The sequence below is a fragment of the Anser cygnoides genome, chromosome 7, assembly GCF_040182565.1.
Source record: "Anser cygnoides isolate HZ-2024a breed goose chromosome 7, Taihu_goose_T2T_genome, whole genome shotgun sequence".
NCBI classification, from domain to species: Eukaryota; Metazoa; Chordata; class Aves; order Anseriformes; family Anatidae; genus Anser; species Anser cygnoides.
In genome coordinates, this window is record NC_089879.1 from 36,053,625 (window position 1) to 36,079,209 (window position 25,585).

The 25,585-nt window shown below is 37.3% G+C and overlaps 1 protein-coding gene across 5 annotated transcripts in view; it reads right to left on the reverse strand.

Moving 5' to 3' along the window:
• The window catches only part of LRMDA (leucine rich melanocyte differentiation associated), a 712,994-nt gene that overhangs the window by 358,891 nt on the left and 328,518 nt on the right, over nt 1–25,585 (reverse strand). The window contains exon 3 of one of the 5 annotated variants that reach the window (XM_067000858.1): nt 17,887–17,976. The exons of the other annotated variants lie outside the window; for them this stretch is intronic. Within the exon in view, the coding sequence (XP_066856959.1) occupies nt 17,887–17,976 (90 nt within the window). The remainder of the gene's footprint in view (nt 1–17,886; nt 17,977–25,585) is intronic. 5 annotated transcript variants of the gene reach the window in all.

The window sequence follows — 25,585 nt, forward strand, 5'->3', positions numbered from 1 at the left end:
ATCAGCAAGAATGCAGCCAGATGCTTATCAAGAAACTCTTATATCCTCTGCAATAGCACAAAGATTATGAAGCAAACACACCTGTGCATATCCTTCCAGCAGATCATGAGAAGCAAAAGGGGAAAGAGCATTCTGGACATGATCCTCTGCACTTGTGTGTGCAGGCCCTGGCCAACTGGTACTAAAAAGAAGTCAGGAGCTTTTTCCTTCACAGGTGAGATGCAGAATAGCCCCTAATTAATTTCCCTGAGCTTCCTAAACACTGAATAGTAAGATTCTGGCAGGGATGCACAAGGGAGAATCAAAGGACTTAATTTGAGTTTTTGCTCTAAACTCAAGGAACCTGTCAGTGTCCATTGACCATAAGGAAACCCAGAGAAAGTATCTGACTTAGAGATGCCAAGAGTGGACTGAACACTCATCCTTCCTAACATCTCAGCCAACAACAACTACACAAAGATCTATGAACACTCCCACCACACCACCCCCACAGGCGGACAGTATTCTTGGGTCTTCCCAGCTAATCAGGTAATACTACTTAATAGAAAAAAAATAGCAGTATTACTAACATTGCATAACGTAAGTAATAATACTTAAGTAATTACCACTTTTCTTCTAAGAACAGTTGCTAGGTGGATATCTCAGAAGTGGGAAAGAAACAAAATGGACTGGTAGAATGTTAAGACAGAAGACAAGTTATTTGACTACGGTGATTCTAGGTGATTAAAAAAAGAAAAAAATATGATCATTGCTCAACCAGGACATGTCGGATTGGTTCATTCTTATAACACCCTTAAAGAAACAGGAAACCAGCTGGACAGAAGAAACCTGACAGGTAAATATTAGTTGCACATGATTCAGGAGAAAATGGATTTTAACATCCATCTCTCATCCACTGAAAGACAGCCTACTGTCCTTGAGTAAAATTGGGATTCTAACACCAATGTTTAACAACCACCACAAAACACTTAAATGTATTTACATATACACAATATACAGACTCGTGCAAAAAGTGTGCAAATTTTTAAGGCTACTAATTTCTATTGTGCAACTTGAAAATTACTTTTATCAATTATTTTGCTTTAATTAGCACATGTAAACGTTAAAACCAAAATGAAGTTCAAAATGTAACCTCCTTTGCCTTTCAGGAAGATTTTTTTTTTTTTAATATTGAATGATAATTATGGATCCATCACAGAACATGCAGATATGCATGTAATGTACATCCCATCATGACAGGCATCATTGTGGTTTCATGGGAACCACTAAAGTATGTGCTACTAAATTCATATTGACAAATAATTGTCTGAGTTTCAAAATGACAAAAAAAGTTCTAAAATATATTCAACCATAAGTTTCCTAAAAAGACATCATGTCAGCCACACACATAAACAAACATTAGGTCAGAGTCTTTTTATGTCATTACTTCAAGACTATGTGAATCACTCTGTATGGATCAGAGGAGAAGACGACAACCTGTTCTGAGACAGAAAAAAAAGCATTTCAAAGGGAAGGCAGGGGAAATTAGTTTTAATGTTTCAGTGCAAGACCTTGATTTCTTTACACTCACAAGATTCATTCAGCCTCTTCACCCAATGTTTGTATTGACATACCGTTTCTAACTTAATCAGTAGAAAAATAGGAATTGAGATTATTTTGGAAGGTTTTCCCAACACTAAAACACCTAGCACTGCATTTTGGTTTCTAAATGCACTTCTTGAAACTATAATGAAATATTTCTTTCAAGAATGAATTTTCCACAACAAGGAAAAGAAATCTGTGGATCATCCCTGTCTATCTGTTGTGATAAAACTTTGCAAAGGCGGAGATACATTCTACCCATAAAGTAAGGACTCTTGCTATCCTCCAGCTACACGTTTACATTAAGGAACACAATTCTTCTGTCAAGTTTTCCCATGCCAAGACACAAAGAGGAATCTGCAAAAAAAAAATAGAAGTTCAAGCAAAAACATTTTAATCTGCAAATCCAGGAAAAGAACGATCAGACTTTGCAAGATTTTTATGCAGAAAACTGTTTCAAATATATGCCTCCTATTCTAAAATGCATCACACAGTAACTAACGGAACAATTTTTCTCTTGTTCACTTTATACAACTTTGACACCATTTTCCCTTGCCCTGTGTGCAAATCCGTAAGCCTCCCAAGCTCTGTATGTTGGTCACTCTCTCTTTTCCCTACTTCCCCTTCCCCTGACCATAATGGACGGTTCTCTCCTGGATATCCCAAAAGAGATGTGTCTGGTAAGTGGAAGAGGTCAAACATGAGCATAGCTATTTATTACATATACTGCAACCAGATGGAAGTAACTCATCCATCAAGGAACTCGTCATCCTCATCACATTAGCTTCTTATAAAAAGCCTCCTGCTCCTTCTCCAGTCCACACAGTTCAGCTTCCTCTCTCCTATGCACTTTTAGAAAATGAACCTTCTCTAACCCCATTGCAGTTTTTTCCTTAAATCATTGTTACTTATCACTCCATGGTTATTTTTAAACTTTACTTTTATCAATACTCATCCTGTAGCTATGGGAGATATTAAAAGTGTACCAGGGCAAGGAAGGGCGTTTCTGACACTTGCTCCCTCATTCATCAGCCCCTCATAGGCCCGTTGGTGACAATGAAAAGATTTCACAATACTGTGCGGCAGAAACTCATTCTCCCACTCATCCATCATGCTCAACCTAGCAGCAGTTCTACTGACCTAATCTGTAATGCCTCAATGCTCACTGGAGATTTCTTAAAGACACCCTTCATTGTTGTTAGTTACAAAGAATAAGCCTGTGTTATTAGATAAAGAATTAATGCAATATTGTTTTTATCACCAAGCCCCGCATTCAAAGACTGCAGAGTTAAGAGTGGGCGTGGGAGATGTCTTTTTATCTGGATTTTGTTGAAGATCATACCAACAGGAGATGAAAGAAGTTTTAAATTCACTTCCAGGTGTAGATCGGAATTAAAGCACCAAGTGTGATGCACTGTCACTAATTCATCACTTTTTGGCAGTTACAGGCTAATAGATGCCAGATATTCCACAATAAAACAAAACCACATTAGAGCTTGTTCTTCAGAAAATGACAATCACAAGTAAGTAAGACATAGCTGAATACTTTGCAGGGGGGGAAAAAAAAAAGTGTGTTCCATCAAAGGGAATAATCAGCATCTGCACGAGCAGTTGCACTAAAAAATACAGGGCACCATGAGAAATTTAGTATAGATTTTGTAAGAAGAGAAACAAGTGAGCTGGATGTATGATTTTATCACATTGACAACACCATAGAAGAATGACAGTGCAAACAGTAACTGATCAAAATAAATAAATAGCAATCAATGGTGAATGAAAGTGTCACTTCACTTAACTGAGTTAACTATTATTTTTGATAGCACAATGGATCGTTCATTCACAAAGAAGCAAACTTAACAGTGCAAGATCTTTTATACATGAAAACGACATTGGTCAAAGACTTTGTTACTATGAGGTTTACAAACAACTATGCAAAACTTTTAGCACATTATTTAACCACAGATATAAACATGTAGACAAATACTTGTTACTTCGCCAGTTTATCTACGGGCTGCGAGGACTGCCTAGGTGCCTCAAGGACAATGCCTTGATAGGTATCATCCTGTCACCTTCATTACTACCCAAGATCAATGCCCCACCATTCTAAGAGGACAAACCCATATTGTAACTACAAGCCCCCAGCCTACACAAATATCTACACAATTTAATATATACATATATATATATTTTTTTTAATGGTTGTGTTTTACCCACAGGAGACCACATAAAGAAATTAAGACATCAGAAATTAACAGACTTGCCCAAGATGACATGAAACCTGATACGTTGCTAGAAACTGATGCCATGATAAATTCTAGGCCAGATTTCTTATACAAGAGTCTATCTTGCTGTCTTCATCTTTACTTACTAAGTAGAAAATGTCAGGCCTGGATAATAGGATTAGTTAGTCATAATCCTCAAATGTTAAGTACTAAATAAAATAGTCATAGTTTATGCATGTAAAATGCTTACAATATGCATTATGCAGCATATCAGGGACAAAGACACAATGAATCTCTTCGCTTGTCCTCTAAGTCCTAGTGAGAGAAAAACAGCAGAATATATAATTTTATTTTTAATACAATGCACTAATCTGAGCACAATAAGCTTCTCTGGCTAATAGAACAACAGGGAGGAGAATAACCTGGGATTCACAGTAAGACCTGCATCTGCAGTAGGCTGAAAGGCTGTGCTACTCAGTTTAGCATGCAATATTTACCTGCCCTGCTTAAAGTAGTTGTACATCACCTACTTTAAAAAGCCAACCATAGCAGGGTGAGGGAGTGGATTCTCCCACTCTGCTCTCATGACACCCCACCTGGAGCACTGTGTTCAGCTCTGGGGCCCCCAGCACAAGAAGGGCATGGATGTATTAGAACAAGTCCAGAGGAGGGCCACGAAGATGATCAAGGGGCTGGAGCACCTCTCCTGTAAACACAGGCTGAGGGAGCTGGGGTCGTTGGGGAGCCTGGAGAAGAGAAGGCTCCGGGGACACCTTATACCAGCCTTCCAGCACCTAAAAGAGAAAGCTGAGCAGGGACTCTTTGTCAGGGAGTGTAGGGATAGGACAAGCAGTAATGGCTTTAAAGTAAAAGAGGGTAGGTTTAGATTAGATATAAGGATGAAGTTCTTTACTATGAGGGTGGTGAGGCACTGGAACAGGTTGCCCAAAGAGGTTGTGGATGCCCCATCCCTGGAATTGTTTAAGGCCAGGTTGGATGGGGCTTTGAGCAACCTGGTCTGGTGGGATGTATCCCTGCCCATGGCAGGGGGGTTGGAACTAGATCGTCTTTAAGGTCCCTTCCAACCCAAACCATTCTGTGATTCTATACTCAAATAGTGAGTGGCCATTCCACTCAAGACTATCAAGTCATGACAAATATACTAGAAAAAAATGCAAGCAAACAAAAAAAAAAAGTAAATGTTACAGTTTCACCTCCAACATTTTTTTCAAGCACTATTTAGATGACTTTTCCTCCACATCTCTTAAACAGAATCAGATCTTGCCAAGCACTGAGCACCTACAACATATAAGGTCACTTACCAGAAAACATACCACATTTTACAGGTTTAAAATGCTCAACATTGCATCCAAGAATATGCAGGACAGAAGATCCTCAAAAGAATACCTTTAATGTAATCATAGTACTAAATAAATGTGTTGCACCACAAAATTGGCTTTCAGAAGCTTGTTGGAAATTACAAGAGCAGAGGGAAACATCCATTTCTTCCACAAGACCATCTTTAACAGCATGGATGTGAATCCATGACACCTTCCAGGCTGTTTACGTTCCCTTTTAGCACATGATCTTTATTGTAATGTCCAATCATCGCCTTGGGTTAACTTCTAATACAAAGCCTCTACAACTTTTCAGGGTGCAAGTACCTAACCCCTCATCCTATTATGTCAAGTGAATGTTTTATGCCACTTTTCTTTAAAGCACTGTAAATCTACCTGTTCTACAACATTTACCGAAATAGGGACTGCTGCATTTAAAATTTTTTATTTTTTTTTTTTGCAACAGTCAAGGAATTAGACCCTTAGAGAGACAGAGGGTTCCTTTCATAAATAACAGATTTATCCCATGTTCTATTGAAACTACTTCCCAGGAGAATGTTAGTCAGCATATTCGGCTATATCATATCTTTAGCTGTATTAACTTTTCCATAAGTAATTTAGTATGCCTATCCACTTGGAGGAAAAAAAAAAATTGCAAGCTTTTGTACCAACATCCATCCAATAGTTAAATAAGAAGCCAGTGACTTAAGAAGGATTTGAGGTAACCAAGCTCCCTGCAGAATCTGACCCTGAAAAAAATATTACTTATAGATGGTGTATGTTAATCACTGATCCCTGGAAATCTCATCTGAAACATGCCTAATCAGTAATAACCAAACTGTCATACTTAGAGATGACTACATTTCCCAGAATAGCTAAGACTGTTCCAAGGATCAAGATTCATTGTTCCTGTCCTGAACAATTAAGGTCAGGATTCTCCAACATTCAGGTTAGAGCTGCTGCTTTCTCTTATGTCAGGACTAGCGCAAAGCTTCTCTGCATCCCGCAAGCAGAATGAGCAATTTTGAAGACACCCAACCCCCCTCTTAATACTTGGAGCTCAGTAGGAGACCAATCCACGGACAATTTTCCTGTCCTAACTTGATGAGCTTAAAGTTTTATTAGAAGAAAGTAATATTACAGCTCAAATGAACTGATAGATGAGAGAAAGCCACTGCAACAAAGGCACATACACCGACCTATAATTTGGACATCACAAATCATAATTAAAATGTAAAGTCTCCCATATAATGAACACATGGCTAATTTAACATGCTTATAAAACATGCAAGCTTTTTCTAAATGATCTTTGATGAATTAAGGTATATTGACAATTGTATTTATAATACTGTATTTTTTTTTAAATATATGCACTGGAGGCAGGACAATCACAGAGAGGATGATATGGTTTTCTGCATCCGGGGAACAGAGAAGGGCACTTTTTTATAACCTCAAAAGGCAAAACCCTATTTCAGAAAATGTTATTTAACACACTGATGTGATAAGGTTGAAATTCTCTGACCTAAGACAAGCTATTATTGCTAACTGCTCCCTAAACCCCAGCACTGTGCTTTGGGCTTGGTTATTTATTTATTTATCAGTCTTCCACTTTTTTAAATCCAGCTGCAGACCATCTGATCTCTGCTTTCCTCTTAATGGCTCTTCATTTTGAAGAATGATTTCTTAGAGAAATAGGTTTCAGTCTTGACCAATTTATTTTATTAAAAAATGAGTTGCAGCTGTAAATACTATTGGTAGTTTTAAAATGCTACTATTTTCAAACTAACTTAAAGACTTCTTACAAAAAAAATAAAGCTTTTTATTCAAAGAAAATAAGGTGCAATAATTAATCATGAGTATTTATATACTATGCTTTACATCCCAAGTTTTTATGAACAGTACAAATTCACAAAATATCACAAATACACAAAACTACGGGGACTACTTGACTTTTTCCTAGGTAAGAAAACCCCCTTTAGGTAGAAATGAAAGGGTGTGGGCTGGACAGAGAAAAAAGATGGAAATACATTTCGTGCCTAGATTGGCAAAATGAGTCTGAAACATTTTTAAGCTTTATAATACAGTATTCTGATCGACAAAGTAAAGCAAGCAACTTCCACATGCTTTTTATTTAATAACATATGATGATATGGAGCAGGAACTAAACTACAGCTTGCTGCAACTGAGACTACAACATCACTCAACATCTTCAGAAAGTCCTGATAACGTTTTACGTTGTATGAATTTTGATCTTAAAATGTTATTCCTCATATTTCCTAACCATAATCTGTTATGGTTAAACACCTTTTTTTGTAGTCAAGACCATGGCCCAAATGCCAAGGTATAAGAGAAAGTTATGAATCTTTTTCAAGGTACTTTAAAAGAAAAAATCTATAATACATTTACAACAAAATCTTTCATTCTTTTTAACCTTCCTTTACACGAGTCCTAAAGAAGGCAAATACCACAGAAGACAATGGTGGTGAGTTGAGTTACTCACTTTCCAATTCTACCAGTTGGGTTGGCAAAACCAACGGAAAATGAAAATACTGAACATCTTCCAGAGTACCACCAGAAAAGGAAAAGCTACAGGAAGAATTGCAGAAATGTCCTGGGTCAGCAGGAACACTTTACTCTGCATTGCATTATATTTTGGTTGAATTTGTGAGGCCAACTGGAATTGTGCAACTAGCTGCCTGAGAAAACCTTGAAAATCTCACCTCCAGTTCAAAATAGCACAACATTAGCAAGAAAAAGCATGATGCCACAGACAAGTTCGTATCATTTTATTTGAATCACAGCACACCTTAATCTGTACCAGTATCCAAGATTAGGCATGCAGATTCAAATCAAGTGAAAGGAGATCTTTGCATAATTGCACATTGACAAAATGCAACATTTATCCTAAGACAGAGATAAGGTCCATAAAACACTAACAACATTGTCTTTTATGGTACAGCCTACATATAAATCCTGAGATCAAAAGACCCAAACGTTAAAACAAACTGCTAAAATAAACACACTTGCTGCAGAAGTAACACCAAACTTCAACCCAGACACTTAAAAATACAAAGCATGTAAAGGAGCTGCTGGAAAATAGGTGATACTGTGTCCCGGTACTCTACTGAATGTGTTTACCAGTCAGGTATTCGTTGGATATTCTTTTTAATCTGACCTTAAAAAAATCTAGAGAAAGCCATTTCAGAATTTTTCTTCAACACTTATCTCAAAAATGGCCCATTTGATTCGTGAACATCTCTAATGTATATCATCAGTGACTGAAGGAGTTTTTTTTATATGATTTTTGACAATTTAACAAGTCCTCCTGACAAATTAAATGGTTGTGTTGACAACTTAACTGTACTGCCAATCAATATTTTCAATTACTTTCATTGTCATTCAGAAAAAATACAACACGAGGTCATACAGTGGTAAAACCAAGTAAAGAAAATAAAATGATGCAGAGTCGTGGGGGAGGGGGCTGTGGGAGGGGACTGAAACTTTGAGGCACAACATGCAATTTAAACACTCTTTGTTTTTCAGGGGAAAGGTTAGGTGTTTCAGAATAACTTCTCTAATTTTAGATCTTGGTGACATCTCACTGAGAATACAACACGGTTTTCTTTCTTCCCATAAGCTATTTAAAAAGTCATTAAACTGGAGCTGCTGCCACATGGCACTTTCAGTGAAATCATCCTCTTTTATTCCATCACTTCACATCATAACCCACATGTTCTTAACTACTAAACCGGCCCTACACAAGGTGTATAAATGCAATTCAGAAAAGTTACACGTCAATTAAGAATTTTTAATATCAGATTCTTAGGTCAAAGTCCTGACAGACCAGCTCTTTAGTGGGGAAAGAGCTGTAGTTTGAAACATTTGTACCATGTTGAAGAAACGCTTCCTGCATATTGGACTCCTCACAATTTAGCCTTGTTGAGAAATTAATGCCTAACGGCCACCAGTTTACATAAGGCCAATAGTAATTCAGGGTATAAAAAAATACATGAACTAAATGACCAAGAAATTGAAATTACTTTGTCTAGTTTCCTTCTCCTTAATAAAAAATAAATAAATAAATAAATAAATTATATGACTAATATTTCTTGAAAAGAAAAAAAAAGGGGGTGGGGGGGAGATGGTTCTGCATTTTTTTTTCCCCATATGCTCTTATTTTCCCAAGTGATTCTGACAGGTTGCATCACTTGGATTCCATGCCAGAGGCTGTCGAAGCAGAAAGCAATGGTTTCCTGTTGGGCAGATGCAACTTGCTAACAGGACCCATGCTACTGACCTGGCCATCCACTGCACCTGTGACCTCTACACATTGAATGATGATCAGGCAGTTTAATGCCAAATGTCTTTCCTCACAAGATTCAATCTGCAAAGGGGAATTAAAGCAAATGGCCAGTAGTTGCCATAATCTTATTATTTTATGGCTCACCAGCTCAAGAAAATTTGCTTACACATGTCCAGGCACCTGAGCTTTCCGTACATGCCGGGCTGCAGCAGGCCGAGGGTGAGGAGAGGAGACGGCCAGGGGAAGCACACAGGCATGCAGCCAAAACAAGAAGAAGAAGGGGCATTTAGAAGTATGTTTAGGGAAAGCAACTTTCAGATGGGAAGCAAAAAAGCATGCAAAGATGCATTGGAAACAGTGCAGGTAGCAAGCAGATAAATGATTGGAGGCTGGGTTATAAAGAAAAGCAAAAGGAAAGGAAGATATGAAGGTGAGTATAGTTTTCAGTTAATCTGACCATCAACATTTTAAAGGGAAACAACCAAAAATCAATAGTAATTTTAAAAGCACGCTACTGCATATATTATATACATTGTGTGATGCAAGGTAATCATCTCTGCATGAGCATAATGTTGTCCCATTTTTTGTCAGAATTCCTCTGCTGGAAAAATAGCTTCAATAAAGATATTTACTAACATCAATATAACTTCTAGAATAACCAGAATAAACAAGGTTAAGTCCAGTATTATGAAAACACATTACCAGTAAGGTGATATTTATTACTGGTCAACCCATTCATAGATTTTGGTCTCCTGCTATTAGAAACCAATTTATTTTTCACTGCCATATGAGGGAGCAAGAGTGGGGCAAGCTTTTCAGGCAATTGTGTATTTTACAGTCCAGACCTGAGAAAGAAACGTGGGGTGACAGGAAGGACTCTTTTTTCCTCGCAAGACTGGAAAAAGGTATATTGATATAGTGATTAAACACTGTGAACAATTAGAGTACTCTTGGAAAAAATCCAATGAAGTCTTTGGCCACAAAAATCTGAAAATCATGAAAGAGATCACAAAATATTGCCACTGACAATAATTTATGGTGTCTCCTTTAAGCCTAACATTTTAAAGTGGATTTTAAAATCTCTTCTGCATTAACTCAAAATTTGCCACTTTATATTAAGGTTTTTTACATTCAGTTCTAATTTTGAGACATTTTTATTATTTGTACCACTTACATTTAACCAGTCAAATGCCCAGGAGACACTTTCAGTTAGCAAAGGCAAACTGAATAACTGACCCCTTCTTTTTACAAATGTTGGAAAAATATAAAAGATCACAAATGCTGCGACGTACATATATATATATATATATATATATAAATAAAGCTACCTCATCGTCTTCATCATTTTAAGATGCACTGTTATTATTCAGGTCAGTAAGCTCCCAAAGCTACAGATACACAGATATACTTTGGTGCAACAAAAAAATAAAATTTGTCTTATGAAGAAGCAGCCTACAGAAGTTTATGTGAAAAGACTGACTTCTTGAAGGAGATTCCATTGCTTGTGTTGCTGCAAAACCAATGGATTCTGCACAGTTCTGTTAACCATCAGCAATTATCTTCCTGTCAAAGCTAAAGGTAACAAATTTCCCCATATCCAGCAAGGCTATATCATCAACCGGACACCAGCATCATTTGACGGAAACTAAATCACGACACCAGCCAACTGCTCTGACAGACAAATGTGCTGCCTCTGAAAATCTAGGCCTATCAGTCAGAGGAGGAAAAAGGTTCTCTCAGCTGGTTTTTCTGAAAAGAGATTAAATGTTGTAGATTCTATAAGTACAGTACCAAGAAAATCCTAAATATGAGAATTATTAATGGACTTTACCACTGGTCTTTTTAATCTTTTGCCAGCATATGCTCATCTATTTTACTGTGGTCTGTCTTGTTTCCTGATGGACATAAAAGGCAGGAACCATGCATTATCCTAGTCTTAATCAGAGGCAGCAGCACAAGAACAATGTACCTCTACCTATCATATGGATAACAATTTAGCACTAGCTGTTCTTTTATAATGAAGACTGTGTAATAAAAGATACCTCTAATATGTCCTGTCCTTATACTTAACAATAACATTCATTTCATGATATGCTACGTAATGAAGATATCACTTAACCTGCACAGCAACAAAGTACTGCATTATCACAATGCAATTACAGTTTGGCTGGAATTTCCTGATAATCTGTAGCTGGAACTCGCATTTTTTTTCCCCAAAGGGACATACAGTACAGTAGATCAGCCTGTAACTGCAAAACTACAATTTGAGTATGGCTATCTTTAACCCATGTAATACCCACGGTATAAAAAATGTGATGCTTTGTAAAGTGGTGCTATATATTGTTAAATAAAAATCAAAGAACTTCCATTGACAAGTCAGTGAGATATTTTTCTTACAGGATCTGGTGTCACATTAAATGAAATCACAGGCACAATTTATCTGGTGGAAGTTCCAGTGGAAAGCCTATAAGAGGGACTTGATGTCTGAGGGGATTGATAGTACCAGAAAATGCCCTTCACCCCTAGGTCACTGGTTCAAATGTGGGCCAAGCTAGTTGTGACCTAAAGCTGTTACTATTTGACAGCTGTTCGATGACCTATGTGAAATGAGCAGATTCAGACTGGTACCTATCAAAGAGATGTCCACTTCTCAAGGAACATACAGCTCCAGTAGACATCAATCATCCTCCTTGTTGGAAACATCTGAGGAGCTTCCAGCAGCTTTAGAAATTGTATGGGCTGTATGGACACGGTTCCCTGAGGCACCAACTCCACACAGGGGCTGCTATACACAGCCTGCTTTGGGAAAGACCACACATACAGACATCCTATATTTCATAAGCCTGGAAGAGTTTTAGACCTGTGAGACTGCTTTCCCATAAAGCAAACGTAGCCCTAAGTAAAATTAAACTACAAACAACCTCCCCCCCAGAACATACTGTGAAATCTGATAATTAAATTTTCAACTCCAGATTGTATTTTTACCACAAGTGTTTATAGTTCACATGTAGAAGAGAGTAAGTTAAAACAAGGTTCAATTTAAAAGACTACATTGTTTCCTTTTTTTTTTTTTAATTTTAAGTACTCTGCCAAATTGGGAAATTTTATATAAAACAGAAGAACAGAGGGACAGAGGGAACGAGGCCAAGACCTGGAGTTAAGTGAGAAACAGTGCAGCAAAAGAGACACAAAAGAGCATTTCAACAGTTTCATGCAGCTACCTTCTATTCTAAATATAAGGGACTGGGTACTTTTCCCCTCTTTGGGAGACTGCAGTTCAATAGGAGTTCTCCAAAGAGCTTAAACATAAATCAAACATTTTCGTATTGGGACCACAGTCCTAGATGGTGTAACCTGAGGAGAGACATCTACTACTTTTTGCCTTTCCTTTTTGATCACTGTTACATAAAGAGCAATAACTATTCTCTGCTTTAAAACAAAGAGTGCACCAAACATAGACGTAACAGCATGAAAGTTTCCAGAACACCACAAGCCTACTTTTCAGTAGTTTTAGAGCTCACATGATAAAGTACCAAACACCTTCTAAAACCCAGATCCGAAAAAGGGATCCTCTTAATGTAGCTTCATGGTGGGCCTCAGATCAATCAGAACATGAAGCACACATGAGATCTAATATGAGGTATTTATTTTAAGTTCTTAATGGTTTAAATGCATTAGCATAAACAAGCTTCTGATACTTGTATGAACCCAATACTGCTGCATGATTTTAGAAACATAAAAGCTAGAAACTATTCAAGTGGAGAACTTAGTTTTTTAACAGCTAGCTTATTCACTATTCAAGTAAGCATTCAAACCAAAGAAAAAGCTAACCTGGATAAGTGATGAAAATTCTTAGCTTGACTCTACTTTTAACCTCTTTGAGATACCTAAATTACATAAATAAACAAGCTATTCTTATTTATTCTGCATCAAAATTATGCTTGTGAAACACTACCTTTTAATTAGCATGCTTTATAACATGGAACAAAAAGTATTTAAATGAAACACATAATTAAAGCATATGTCATGCTGAATCATCTTCATTTATATCACAATACACCAGTGCCATGACACTGTTGCTACAGGCTCCAAATGCTAACGGAGGGAGGACATTTTTTACCTACCACTAGGAAATTCATCCAAGAGTCCACATTTGTCTAAACTAATCCTATTAACGTACTTGCCACTGCTTGTTGCAAAAGGACCTATACATGTAGTTTAAGATTACAGCAAGTACTTCCCTTGTTCTACATACTGATCAGTGCATGTATAGGGGTATAGGCAAGAGAAGAAAGGAAATAAAATGAAACTACCAAATTTTTCAGCCTGTCACAGCATAGTAACTGAAATATGTTATTTTCCTTTACAAATTAATATTTCTGTTACAAACCATTGAAGGAAGTTTATAATGCCAATAACACCTGCGAAATCAGTCACTACTGTAGTTAATGACTGGTTTGGTAGATTGTTAACTGCCCTTAACTTCCCATGAGTGGTTAACTAACAAACCAGTCATTACCTACTTCATGGGGATTAGAGGTTAAACATAAACTTGATTACAAGCTATAAATGTAAGTAATTTGATATCTTATTGGTTATTACAAAAATATATGGTAATAATTTCCTCTTTAATGAAAGGGAGCATGTTTTTAGTGGTCCCCAGTTTCTTGTTGAGGCTTAGGAAAAGAGATCAGTGAATGATTAACAGCTACACTCTTATGATGGGCATCTGGGGCTAGGTGGCAAAAATGAATACTCACCACTTATCTGTGTCATTAAACTACAAAAATATCATTCTATCTGTACAATAAACAGATTTGTAGGCAGTGTTCTTAAGTTTCAGTTTGAAATGCTTGCGGCTAGTAGGTGCAGTTTTTGCATGCACATGCCTGGGGAAGGAAAGTTAATCCTTTGCTTACATTCTCGATAAATCACAAATTTGAAGGGTTCAAATATATATAATTATTAATCCAGAATAATCTTTCCAATGTGATGGTGTCATTACTTGTAGGAAACTGGAATATACTTTTGCTTTTCAAGACCATAAGGTAAAATTAAAACACAGAAAAATAATAAACATCTTTGTTATTTGAAATAGAAACATCTGAATCAAAGTGATTAGCTTAAAAATCATTGGAAACCTGTGAATTTTCCAAAACTTTTTTGCACCTTCAAAACAGCTTTTAGAGCAATGTCGTTTCTATTACTGTGCTGCTTGGATTTCTGTGATATGTCCTGTATTCTCATCTCCCTACTTCTCAGCACTTTCTCTTCAAATCTGAAGATACTCCCTGACAAAAGAAATGCATGCAGAAATTATATGTATTATTGTTACTGAATAATGGGAAAAATATTTCCCAAACTACTAGAGAAAAATTACACTGAGTACATTAATCATTTTATACAATTTTACTAAATACCTGTCCCTATCAGACCCTATGTCCCTTGCTGGATAGAGTATAAGGACCAAATAAGTTACAAAGTCAACAGGCCTCTGGCCTTGTCCTGACACAAGTAGCAGAGCCCAAGGAAACAAATGAAAAGGGGAGCTAAACACACTTATGAACCTGCCCGAGACACCTTGAGCTTTTACTCCAGCAGCGCAACAGGAAGCATGCAAGAGTACTTCCTCTCTCTGCCTCCACTGTGGAAGTTTGGTCTTGCAAGTGGCAGAATGGAAAATACGGGTCATCGTTGACCTGCATCCAGGGAAAATGCATTTGTTATCCTGTACTGCATAAGACATAAAAGAAATACAGTAGTCTGCACAAAGGGAGGACTTCGGAGGATGGTTTATGTTTCTCTGCATCACTCAGACTTCTGAACCTCTAGAAAGAGTGGGTTGTTCAGTATCCAGAGTTAGGATGGGGGTAAATGGTTGAAGCTTCCCAGGGCTGTGTAAAGCACCAGGGAAGCTACTCATGCATTTATTAATCTATATCTATTAAATTAGATGGTAAACATATATAAGATGGTCAGCACTGATCACCAAGACTGATCAGAAGAGCTCTCTCTTTCTGTCCCAGAACTGATACCTGTCCAAATGATTACTGTCCAAATGTTCAGAAATTAATAGGTAAATCTTAGCCTTTAAGCTTGGTGAGTCTGGGAGGTAGATCACAGAAACAGGTCCAGAAATATCAGAAAGCTAAAAGATGAAACAAAGTCCGGGTATCTAAACATCTAGGTGTATAAGCTAAGAATAAGCCAGCTATTCACTGTGTCCTCTACTGGCAGCACAAACTGAAGAAATAATTTTGTACAACGTAGGGCAGAGAGTAATTTGGATTTCCAGAGATGAACAGAATGCCTTAATCCATTGGCAAATGCTAGAAAGAACTAAAAAGCTGAGGTAGGGCAGGAAAATATCATTCTATGGTCACCCTACTGAGCTCAACCTAATAACCTGCTATGTTCTATGCTAATTAAAGAGTTTGAACAGCCTGTAGCACCGAATCTCAAGTACATTTTTGTGGCACTCAGACAATGAAGTGGTAAGTAAACATGGCAAGTTCTAAAGCAAAAGACACTCACAAACTTCAGCTTAATAGAAGGAAAAAATATCCTATCATGAAACTGTAAAAGCACATTAAGACAGAGATTACAAAAGCGTTTGTCATCACAATTATTTTTGTTATTCTTTAAAAAGAGAATTGAAGTTATTGAGGGAGATGGTACTGAACTGCTGTTGGAATGTTAGGCTTGGAGGATCAAAAATGTCATACATCTAAATATATGCAATTTTAATTGCATCAGCCATGGGGGTCGGGGGGGAGAAATCAAAGCTGTGAAGTTGACTCAGAGAACACCACTCACAAAGAAAAAGCATTGTTGACTAAAACGTAAACTTGGACTCCAGCAAAAAAGGCAAATTACCTTAGCCTCTGGCTTTAACGTTATAGCCCACTGTCAATCAGCTCCTAACCTGTAGTTCTGTAGTTTAATTTACCATATGGCAAGCCACAATTTTTTTTTTTTAAATAATGTTTTCTTTTGGAAAAATTTTGGAATTTTGGAAAAATTATATTACTTAAGAATGGCTAATGACTAATTGATTCTAATTCTCTTAAGAAGAGAAAAAGCAAAAAAACACACACACACACACACCTCTCCCAAATTTTGACGATAGGTTTTTACTTTCATTGTTTCTTTTCTCATTAAGAGTCTTGTAACACTGGGAAACTACCTCACAGTAAAAATTTGGCCATCACTATATACACCTTCATCACTATAGTGACACTATAGCGGCATCATTACAGCCACCTTCTTTTCTCAAGGCCCCAGTTTATTTACTGTGGTATAAGAATATATTTAATGATATTATAGGTAGTGCAGAATTCCTTCCAACAGCTGAGACTCAGGAAAAATGTGGTTTCAATGATGTTCTGTGTGGTCCCACCAAAAATAGATTGGTGCTTTCTGCACTAGCAATTAGGATGTTTTCAACATAGGAGGAAGGGTTTGGTTGTATATGTACCGTAGCAGCATATGCTAAACAGTATTAAGTATTGCATATACAGGCCACCAGCTTCGCAGCTCCATTTCAGCAATAATGCTCAGCATTTTTACGTCATGATTATTATACAATAAAGATATTAATTTCTCATTATGCTATTGGTGCAGATATGACAGCGTTTATACAGATTCTTATTATTATTCTTCTTCTTCTATTCTTATTAAGTTATTAACCCATTACTTTAAATCACTGGAACTGCTGCTGGTTTGTGATCAGTTGGAAAAGAATTGTGCATCAAAACAGCGGGTGCTGGTTCTTGTCTTCTGCTGGAAAATTCCTTCAAACGCAAAGCCTTCAATGACAACACCTTCTAATGCTGCGTGGAAATTTCAGGCAGGCTGATGTCAGAAGATTTACAGGACCTTTCAAAACCAAATACTGGGTACTGGGAACCCTCACATCCAGTCCAAGTGGCATTTCCCAGTACACACACCTGCCTGCAGCACGCACCCCAGCCTAGCAAGCTCCACTTCAGTGGTTCCCAGCCTGGAGCAGTGACTGTATGCTACCTACAAAGGAATCAAAAAAAAAAAAATCCAAATTTTGAACCCTTTCGTGCTATCCCTCTGTGTACTTTCAGCTGGCACAGCATAAGAGACCAGGCAGAAGTGGCGGCCCTACTAACTGAATCACCCAGCATGTAACAGCAAAAACACGATGAAAACTCGGAAGTATAAGAAAAACAGGAAAGGTAATGTGGGAGAAGGTATAAGTAAAATTGGCAGCAGTGGAGAAAAAGGTGAAGTAGTGCAGAGGTAGGCTACTCCTCTGCACAAAACAGATGAGTCCTTTCTGAGGAGAGGTTCTGCCAGGAGGTCTGTCACACTGCAGTGTATCCCCCCAGAGAATAGGCTGGCTTAGGAGCTAACCTCCCAGTCTGCCCATCAAGTAACAAAGCAGCATCAATTATATATTTTAGTGTACTACCTTAATAAGCCTTCCTTTTCACTCGGTGTAGCTGAGACTCTCAGTATGTCTTCTGTAAAGCTTCTAAAATCATCAATAATCACAAGTACCCTATAAGACATAAGCATGATCCAGTAGATAAGAGCACAAAACTAGAAAATGGCAGGAGAAGCATCTTGTCCTGTGCCTGCTGCCAACCTCAGACTCTCCCTCTCTCTGCCCCAGTGGCCCCAGGCTCTCCAGGACAGGACCATGTCACAATGCTCCATCCCAGGTTTGAACCTCCAGACTGGTATTGGCACCTCCTGCACCACCAGAAGTCTGTCCTTCATACAGCATTTTATCAGCCTCACTCTGTATGGACAGATAACCCCAAATGAGATGAGACAGAAAGCAAGTGAGGAAGCAGAGGCATTTAACTACATATGAATTTAGAGTCAAACATCAATTTTTTTTAGCACACTGTAATTTTGTAAATTGCATAATAATGATTGAGAGTTTTCTCTAGGAGGAATTTGAATTGAGAATCAAAAGTACACAGAAGTTTGAGGTGCAGAAAGTGAGTTTTTATTAAAATAAGCCTTTAAACCTGTCTCAATGTATTTTCAAGTAGTTAATGTAAATCAAAAACAAAACAAAAAAAATACAAGTTAAACAAACCTTCACTAAACATTGCCAAGAATATTTTCAAGTGCTGGGAGATCCGCCCCTTCTCTTTTTGGGGGGGTGGCCCTGGGGGAGGGATTGATTGTATGTGAGAGGGAAACGATTAAGTGCATAAGACATACTGGAAACCTATCCAGAGCATTTTAAAAGCTGAAAATAAAGGCTTGAGAAATACATTTTGGGGACTGAAAGGAGAATTGATACAGAAAGCTAACCTGGCATGATTTTAGGGGATATATCTAAAAAGCCTAATCATTGATAATTCACAATTTGTGGGCCTGGTGGGATTTCATGCAGAGCACTAGCCTCACTAAGGTAATTGGTGCTATTGAAACAACACTGGCTCAGCAGCATGCTGCTTTCTTCCTCGCCTCTGGGCACAGGAAGGATCAATATTTGTTAGGATTGCTTCTTGTTCCAACAATGTAAGATTTACAATACTTGCTAGGATTCTCACTTTGTCTTCACACAACTCATCAGTGGAACCCAATTACTAACCTCAGACAAACAACATTAACATGAGCCTCTATGCTTCTTTATTGCCCTTCATCCAAGTCTCATTTCAGGGTCTTCAGGCAGTGCCACTATAACAGATACTACACTTTAAAGTGTGCTCCAAGGAATAAATTTTCAGTCTTTCATTACTCGTACCTTGATTTACTTCATATCATCTTGCCGCTATAGACAAAGATAACACACTGTAAATTACAGCCATCCTGTCTTGTAGTTTCAGAGGTAGGGGGAAGGCAGGGAGTGATGCTTTTGTGCTACAATTAGCACTGGGCACCAGAGCTTCATTGCTATCATCACTAGTGACTGAGTCTTGCTTATCAAAGATGCAAACCCATTATTTCACATAAACTCGTTTCCTAAATTGCTGTATATTTCTTTCATACTCTGATAAATAAGAAGCTCTACAGTAAGAGAAAAAAACATATTTTTATATTGTTTATTGCATTAACTTCAGATAGGTAATCTCATTTAACTTTACTCATGGGGCTATTTCTGTAAATTTTTCAGTCCTGATGTCTTAATAACACAGTGGCTTCCGATAGTTTGCTGTTCATTACGATCTCATTCAAGCTCAATACACAGAAGCAAAACCCCAAACCAGATAATTCTGTTTCAAACATTTTAACTATTCGTGCAGAGTTGGCAATAGAAAGCTTGGAAAACAGTCATTGGAAAAATTCCTTCAAGTTAGCTGTTGCAGTACCCCCTTATTTGTCCTACAATTTCCTCCATCCTCCATCCTATTCCAGTGGCTGATAACTAAGAACATTAGTTTTATGCGACTTGTCAAGCTCAAATGAAAAGAGAGCTAACTTTAATGACACTGCAATTAATCGCCCCAATAGACAGACAGCTAAAAGACAAGATATTGACTTCATTAAGGATAATGTATTATGTCATTAAGTTGGTAGGGTCACCTTGTGTATCATATATGCTCGCTAATATATTGGCATTTTCCTCAAATAAGATAAATTCAGATGAGTGATAAAGCTGATTAGAAAATGTTTAATCTAAAGAGGCTGGTTTCCTTATATTCCACTTTGCAGCTCCAGGTATAAGTGGACTAGTAAAACCCCATTGTAGAACCGGGTTTACCTCAAATAACAGATCTTAGCAATTTATAATCTTTTGGGGCTATTTTGTTCATCTCCTTGTGTCCCCCCCCCCACACACACACACACTCCTCCCTCCACTCCCCATTTATTTATTATTTGCCCAGGCTGTATTTCAAATTTGTTTTTAAATGTATAACCTTCTTCAGCACATGTAAGATTAAAATGACCACTGCATGCTAAATTAGTACTTCTGTATGAAGGCTTAACCCTTTACAAAGGCTTAACCCTTTACAAATCAGGAGTTTGAAATGAGTTTAGTTTGAAAGAGCTACTATGATAATGAGCTATTATAAAGCCAATCATTCCTTCTAATTAAGAAATTTTCCCTTTTTATCCCAATCTAAAAGTGGTGTTGCTGGGGAGGATTAAATCTATTTTTTTTTTAAATCAATAGCATGGAATATTTGCAAATTAAGACATGTGAAAGCAATTCATGCCACTCAATATCACACAAATTAAACAGTTTTTTGACATTCACTGCCTTCCTAGGATACTAGGATACAGTAGGCAGGCATGTTTCTAGCACCAGCATTATTTTCTAAGATTTCCAAGTAAACAGAGACCTGCACATTTCGTCACACTAGTGACTATCTGCATATTCCAGGTTTGTAAATTACTTAATAATGTAAGGTAAACCTAATGTTCTACAAAAAAAAAAATATTTTATACACATGATCTGCCCATTCCATAAACATTGCTTCAACAAAGTGAAATAAAAAAAATAAACAGGACCCTTTATTTAAAAACCTCTTCAATGTAAGATTATGCTACTGTGTTTAGATTTGCATTTATTAAAGTAAGAGCTTTCAGATGCCAGACTGGTTTGTTCAGATCTGACCCAACAGCCTAAATCTTCTGCAATCTTGTTTTAAAAAATAATTTGAAGTATCACAGTAAATAAGTTATATAGTATGCATAAGACCTGGGTAAAAATCTACAGATTTGCTTCATCCAGTGAACAGCAACATATTTTAAAATGAGCATGCTTGTTTGCCTGTTGCTATTAATTTATTTCAGCAGTTCCTTGAGAAAAAAATGATACTCTGGAGGATAACAGTCTGTTAATGGTCAGTTCGCCTCAACACTACCGTAGGCAACACACACAACCTCCTTTTAAAGAACAAACTCTAATTAGCATCGCCTACAATTCCTCATTCCAAACCATACCTTTTAACCTGTACCCCATCTTTTCCAATATTTCCATTAAGGTTGTCAAAAGCAGAAGTTTGGGAACCTTTCTTTGTGACCTTGGCATTTCTTCTCAGGCTTAACGTATTGGCATTTTTTCCTCTGACTGCATCGCTTCTCATTTGTCATGATTATTGTTGAATTTTTCAACTGTCATTCCCGAACGTAAATCAATGGTTGTCGACTTCCCCTTTGTCATATCTGCACTGCCAACAGCCTTTCCCTTCTAAATGAGGCTTCCTCCCTTTCCATCCATTAAAAAAGGCCTGTCTTTTGGAGAAGTCAATCCTTTGTTAGGTCACTCCATTTATCATTCTTCCAATCAGTACCTGACACACTTATTCAGCCAGGTCTTCAACCACACAATCATTGTTCATTTTGGGAGGGGGGAGAAGGGGAGAAAGAAGGGGGTACTTTATTTATGCGTGGTGTTTTTTGCCATCCATCTTGACCAGTTTTCTATTTTTCAATGCCCTTGTATCTTTAGGGTCCTCACTTGCTTGAAGGAAACATGAAATTTTTTTTTGGAGGGGGGAAAGAGGGGGGACACAACGCTCCCAGTGGGGAAAAAGAGGAGAGCACATGCTTATCCCGAGAAAACATTTTGCTGTATTAAGAATAAAGAGATACTAAAAGTGGGAGAAGCATCTAGCATAGCAAATTCAGTTCTGTTACAAAAGGACTCTTAAAAAAAAATCACTTCTGTTTAAAAAAAAAAAAGTGGAACAAAAATAGGAATGGATTGCATGACCTTTTTGACAAGGTTTAAGTCATATAAAGTTATATTACAATAAAACAAGTTTCTAAGCAGAATATTGGTTCATAGTGACTTACAGAAGCCTTCAGGACGTGACTTGTTCAATAAAGAAAAGGAAGTTAGTATCTGTTATTTATGCGGCTACAGTCACGTTTGGTTGAACAAATTCACACAGCTTCGATCCCCTCTACTAATATTTCAAACAGGCCTGCAAACAATGTTATTAAGTTGCCTTTGTCATTGCTGGGTATTAGGTTAAAAAAAAATGCCTGAAGTTTATTAAAGCCACCCACAAAAGCAACAGATTCTTTCTATTGTTTCTTGTCTCAGATTAGAGATGAGTCAATAGCTAACATGTATCCATCAGGCATCCCCACCCCCAGATTTTTAGGGGCACAAAAAGAAATAACTACACCAAGGTCTAAAAACCACCCTTCACTACAACAAACTGATCCCAAGCTCCTTCTATTATAAAAACATTACCCCACGTCGTGTAAGTCTAGCCACTTCCCATTAAATAACTCAAATGGGAAAAGAGAACATTGCACATCATGCAAAGGTAATTTCTCTCAGAAAGTAAAAAGAAAAGAAGCAAGCTCCTACTACTGCTACTTCGCAATGTGATAAAACACTTCATGTGAGGTCAGATCCGTAAGTTTGACTAAAATCCTGAGCAGTAATAATTAGCAGGAGGAGTGCTTACTGTCTGGAGATCCTGAGGCTGCAAGGACAACAGACCCAGGTTCAAGCATCATGCAGACCTCCTGCCATTAGCATTCCATACTTCTGTTAACCTGATCCTTTACCCCAGATACAGACAGACAGTTTAGTGCCATCTCCTCCCATCCTTTCTTTCTAAAATGTGAAAACCTGAAGTCAGGCAAAGTACGCAACTATTCTCTTCCAAGATCTTTCCAAAAGGAAGTCTGCTGGAAAGCCTTCAAAATCCTGCTGCCTACTAGATCACCATGAATATGGGTTTTCTATATAGTTTCTGGCTCCCTACCAAAGCCAAAAAGACGTACAAATCAGGTTTCATGTTACTGTTTGTTTGTTTTTTTCTCATGTTTTCTTCAGGAAGACTAATACACTTGGTCAATCCCAACAACGCCTGGACACCACTAGTATACTTGGTTCAGGAAAAGAACAAAGTACACATAGACTTAGAAAGTGAGATATGAGAGGCGGGGTCTTTGACGTATGTGGTTTAAATTGCTTGATGTGTCACATGTTATAATTTGACCAGGAGTCATTCAAACAAGAAATTAAATTATCTACTTCTTATTTGCAAGCAACTACACATCCCACAGATTATTATAGAAATTCATCAATATAATGTTGGAAAATGCAAGTCATACAAGGATCTTGGGTGGGTACATCAGCAGGAAAGCCAGACCAATGGAGGCTTCGGGCATTTTCAATATTAATCTTGGTCCAACATCAGTTCTGTCTGGAAAATTGATTCCCAGCAGGCTAGAAGATACACATCCCAAGGAACAAGTTTTACACTGTCAATGGAATTTACAAGGAAAAAATAAATTTGCCTATAAATAAGCAGGATTCTTACACGAGATAACAAACATGCAACGTTTCTACAAAATTACGTATATCAAGGCCTCTCAGAGTTCAGCCTAACCACTGATTTTGGCATTCAAGCCTTTTAGGTGAGCACATAGCAGTGACTGAATACCTTGGGACATGCTAGTTAAATATGAATGCAATCTCCATGTATGACCAATGTTATGAGTTAACCCCAATCCCTTTTGGGTTTGGAGCTACAAAAGCTATTCCAGTATTTGCTCCTCTTCACTAAGACCTGCCATATTTTTATGTGCTCCCTTGCTGCAGACAGGAAAAAGTGATTTCAGCATTTCCCCGTGTACTTTACAACACTGTGATACTGCATTATTACCCAATTTTTGAAGCCGGTATCTAAGTTACCAAAATGCAGCCATCTAAATACCTGCATTTGTATTTCTCATTAAATTCATTTTACTAAACAGATAACTACTAGCACTACATATGGTGCTCCAAGCTTGAGATGCCAACTAATATGATTTACACTTCTCTTCATTGCCCTTATATCTTGCTTAATAAGACATTTTATTCAGATACTCCTGAGGTAACAAAGGCAGAAGGTTTACTGCTTTCTGTAGTAGAAGTTTTATTTATTTATTTAATCTGTACAAGGTAAGGGGTCATTTCCTTGTGAAAATGATAAAATACAGGCGATACTGTTTTAAATCATATCATGCAATCCCATTCTTGTCCAAGCAATAGATTTACAGATAACAGCAGCAATCTCTTTAAACTGTAAAAATCCAGTGACCCTTCTGGAACCACGCAGTGACACAAAGAGGTGTTATTTGCAAACCAAAAGAGCTATTAAATACACAAAACACTATATTCCAAATAACAGCACAGGTTTTTTGAATCTATAAGGAGTAAGGAAAAGCAAGCACAGGTTCGCAGTTCTCTCTCTAACATCGCTGTTTTATGTCTTACAAATATGGCACATTTTATCACATTTTTTTCATTCCCAGTTAGGACTTCTAATGCTTAAAGAAGGGCAGAAAGCAAGTACCTTATTTGGCAGGCAAATGCTGTTATTCAGAGTCTGCTGGAATCTTGTTTGTTTTTTCATTTTGCCCAGGTAGAGAGCTTTTTTATGCCTGCATTTGCTTAGTCGATACATATTGTAATGTATTCACATGCACCAGCAAAAAATGGTATAAAAAATTGCCTGGATAAAGAAAAGGTAAGATCATCTCCTATTTAGAAGCTCACAAAATATCCAGACATAAAAGGCACGAGTTGCTGTAATTTCCCAATTTATTTAGTTTTGCAACTTTACGTTAGGTACTAATGTAAGAAGGGAGAAGTGAAGATTCATATTATTTTTTTTTTCCATTATGTAATTTTAAATTGCACCCATAAAAAAAACAACATGCTCCCCTTAGGTTCAGCATTAAGAACCTTAAGAGTTGGGGCCATCACCCAATTCCAAAACATAGACGTTCTATGTTAAATATGTTGCCAAAAGATAATGAGCATGCTGATTTTCAAATGTATACAATGTTATCTTTCAATATACATATTTTTGTTTCAAATAGGCTTAAAATTCCTAGCAAAACTCTAGATTTTTTTCTTTTTGCAAATATATTCTCAATAGTCTACCTACTGTTATTTCAACAAAGAACTTGTACCAAAGCATACATCAGCTTTTTCTTAAACTAGTGGCCTTCTACTTCAGGATGTAATACATTTTCAGACATGTGATATTCAAACTAACAGAAGGAGTCAGCATCCTGTGAGAATAACCAATTATATGGATTTTTAGCCTCTATCTTACAATTACAACATAATTGTTTTCTATTAATTAGATGATATGCATTTGTACATGGAAAATGAATTCTCTCATTCAACACACTGCGAAATAAAATATGAAAATATGTATGGGCTGAAGCATTAATACGTCCTT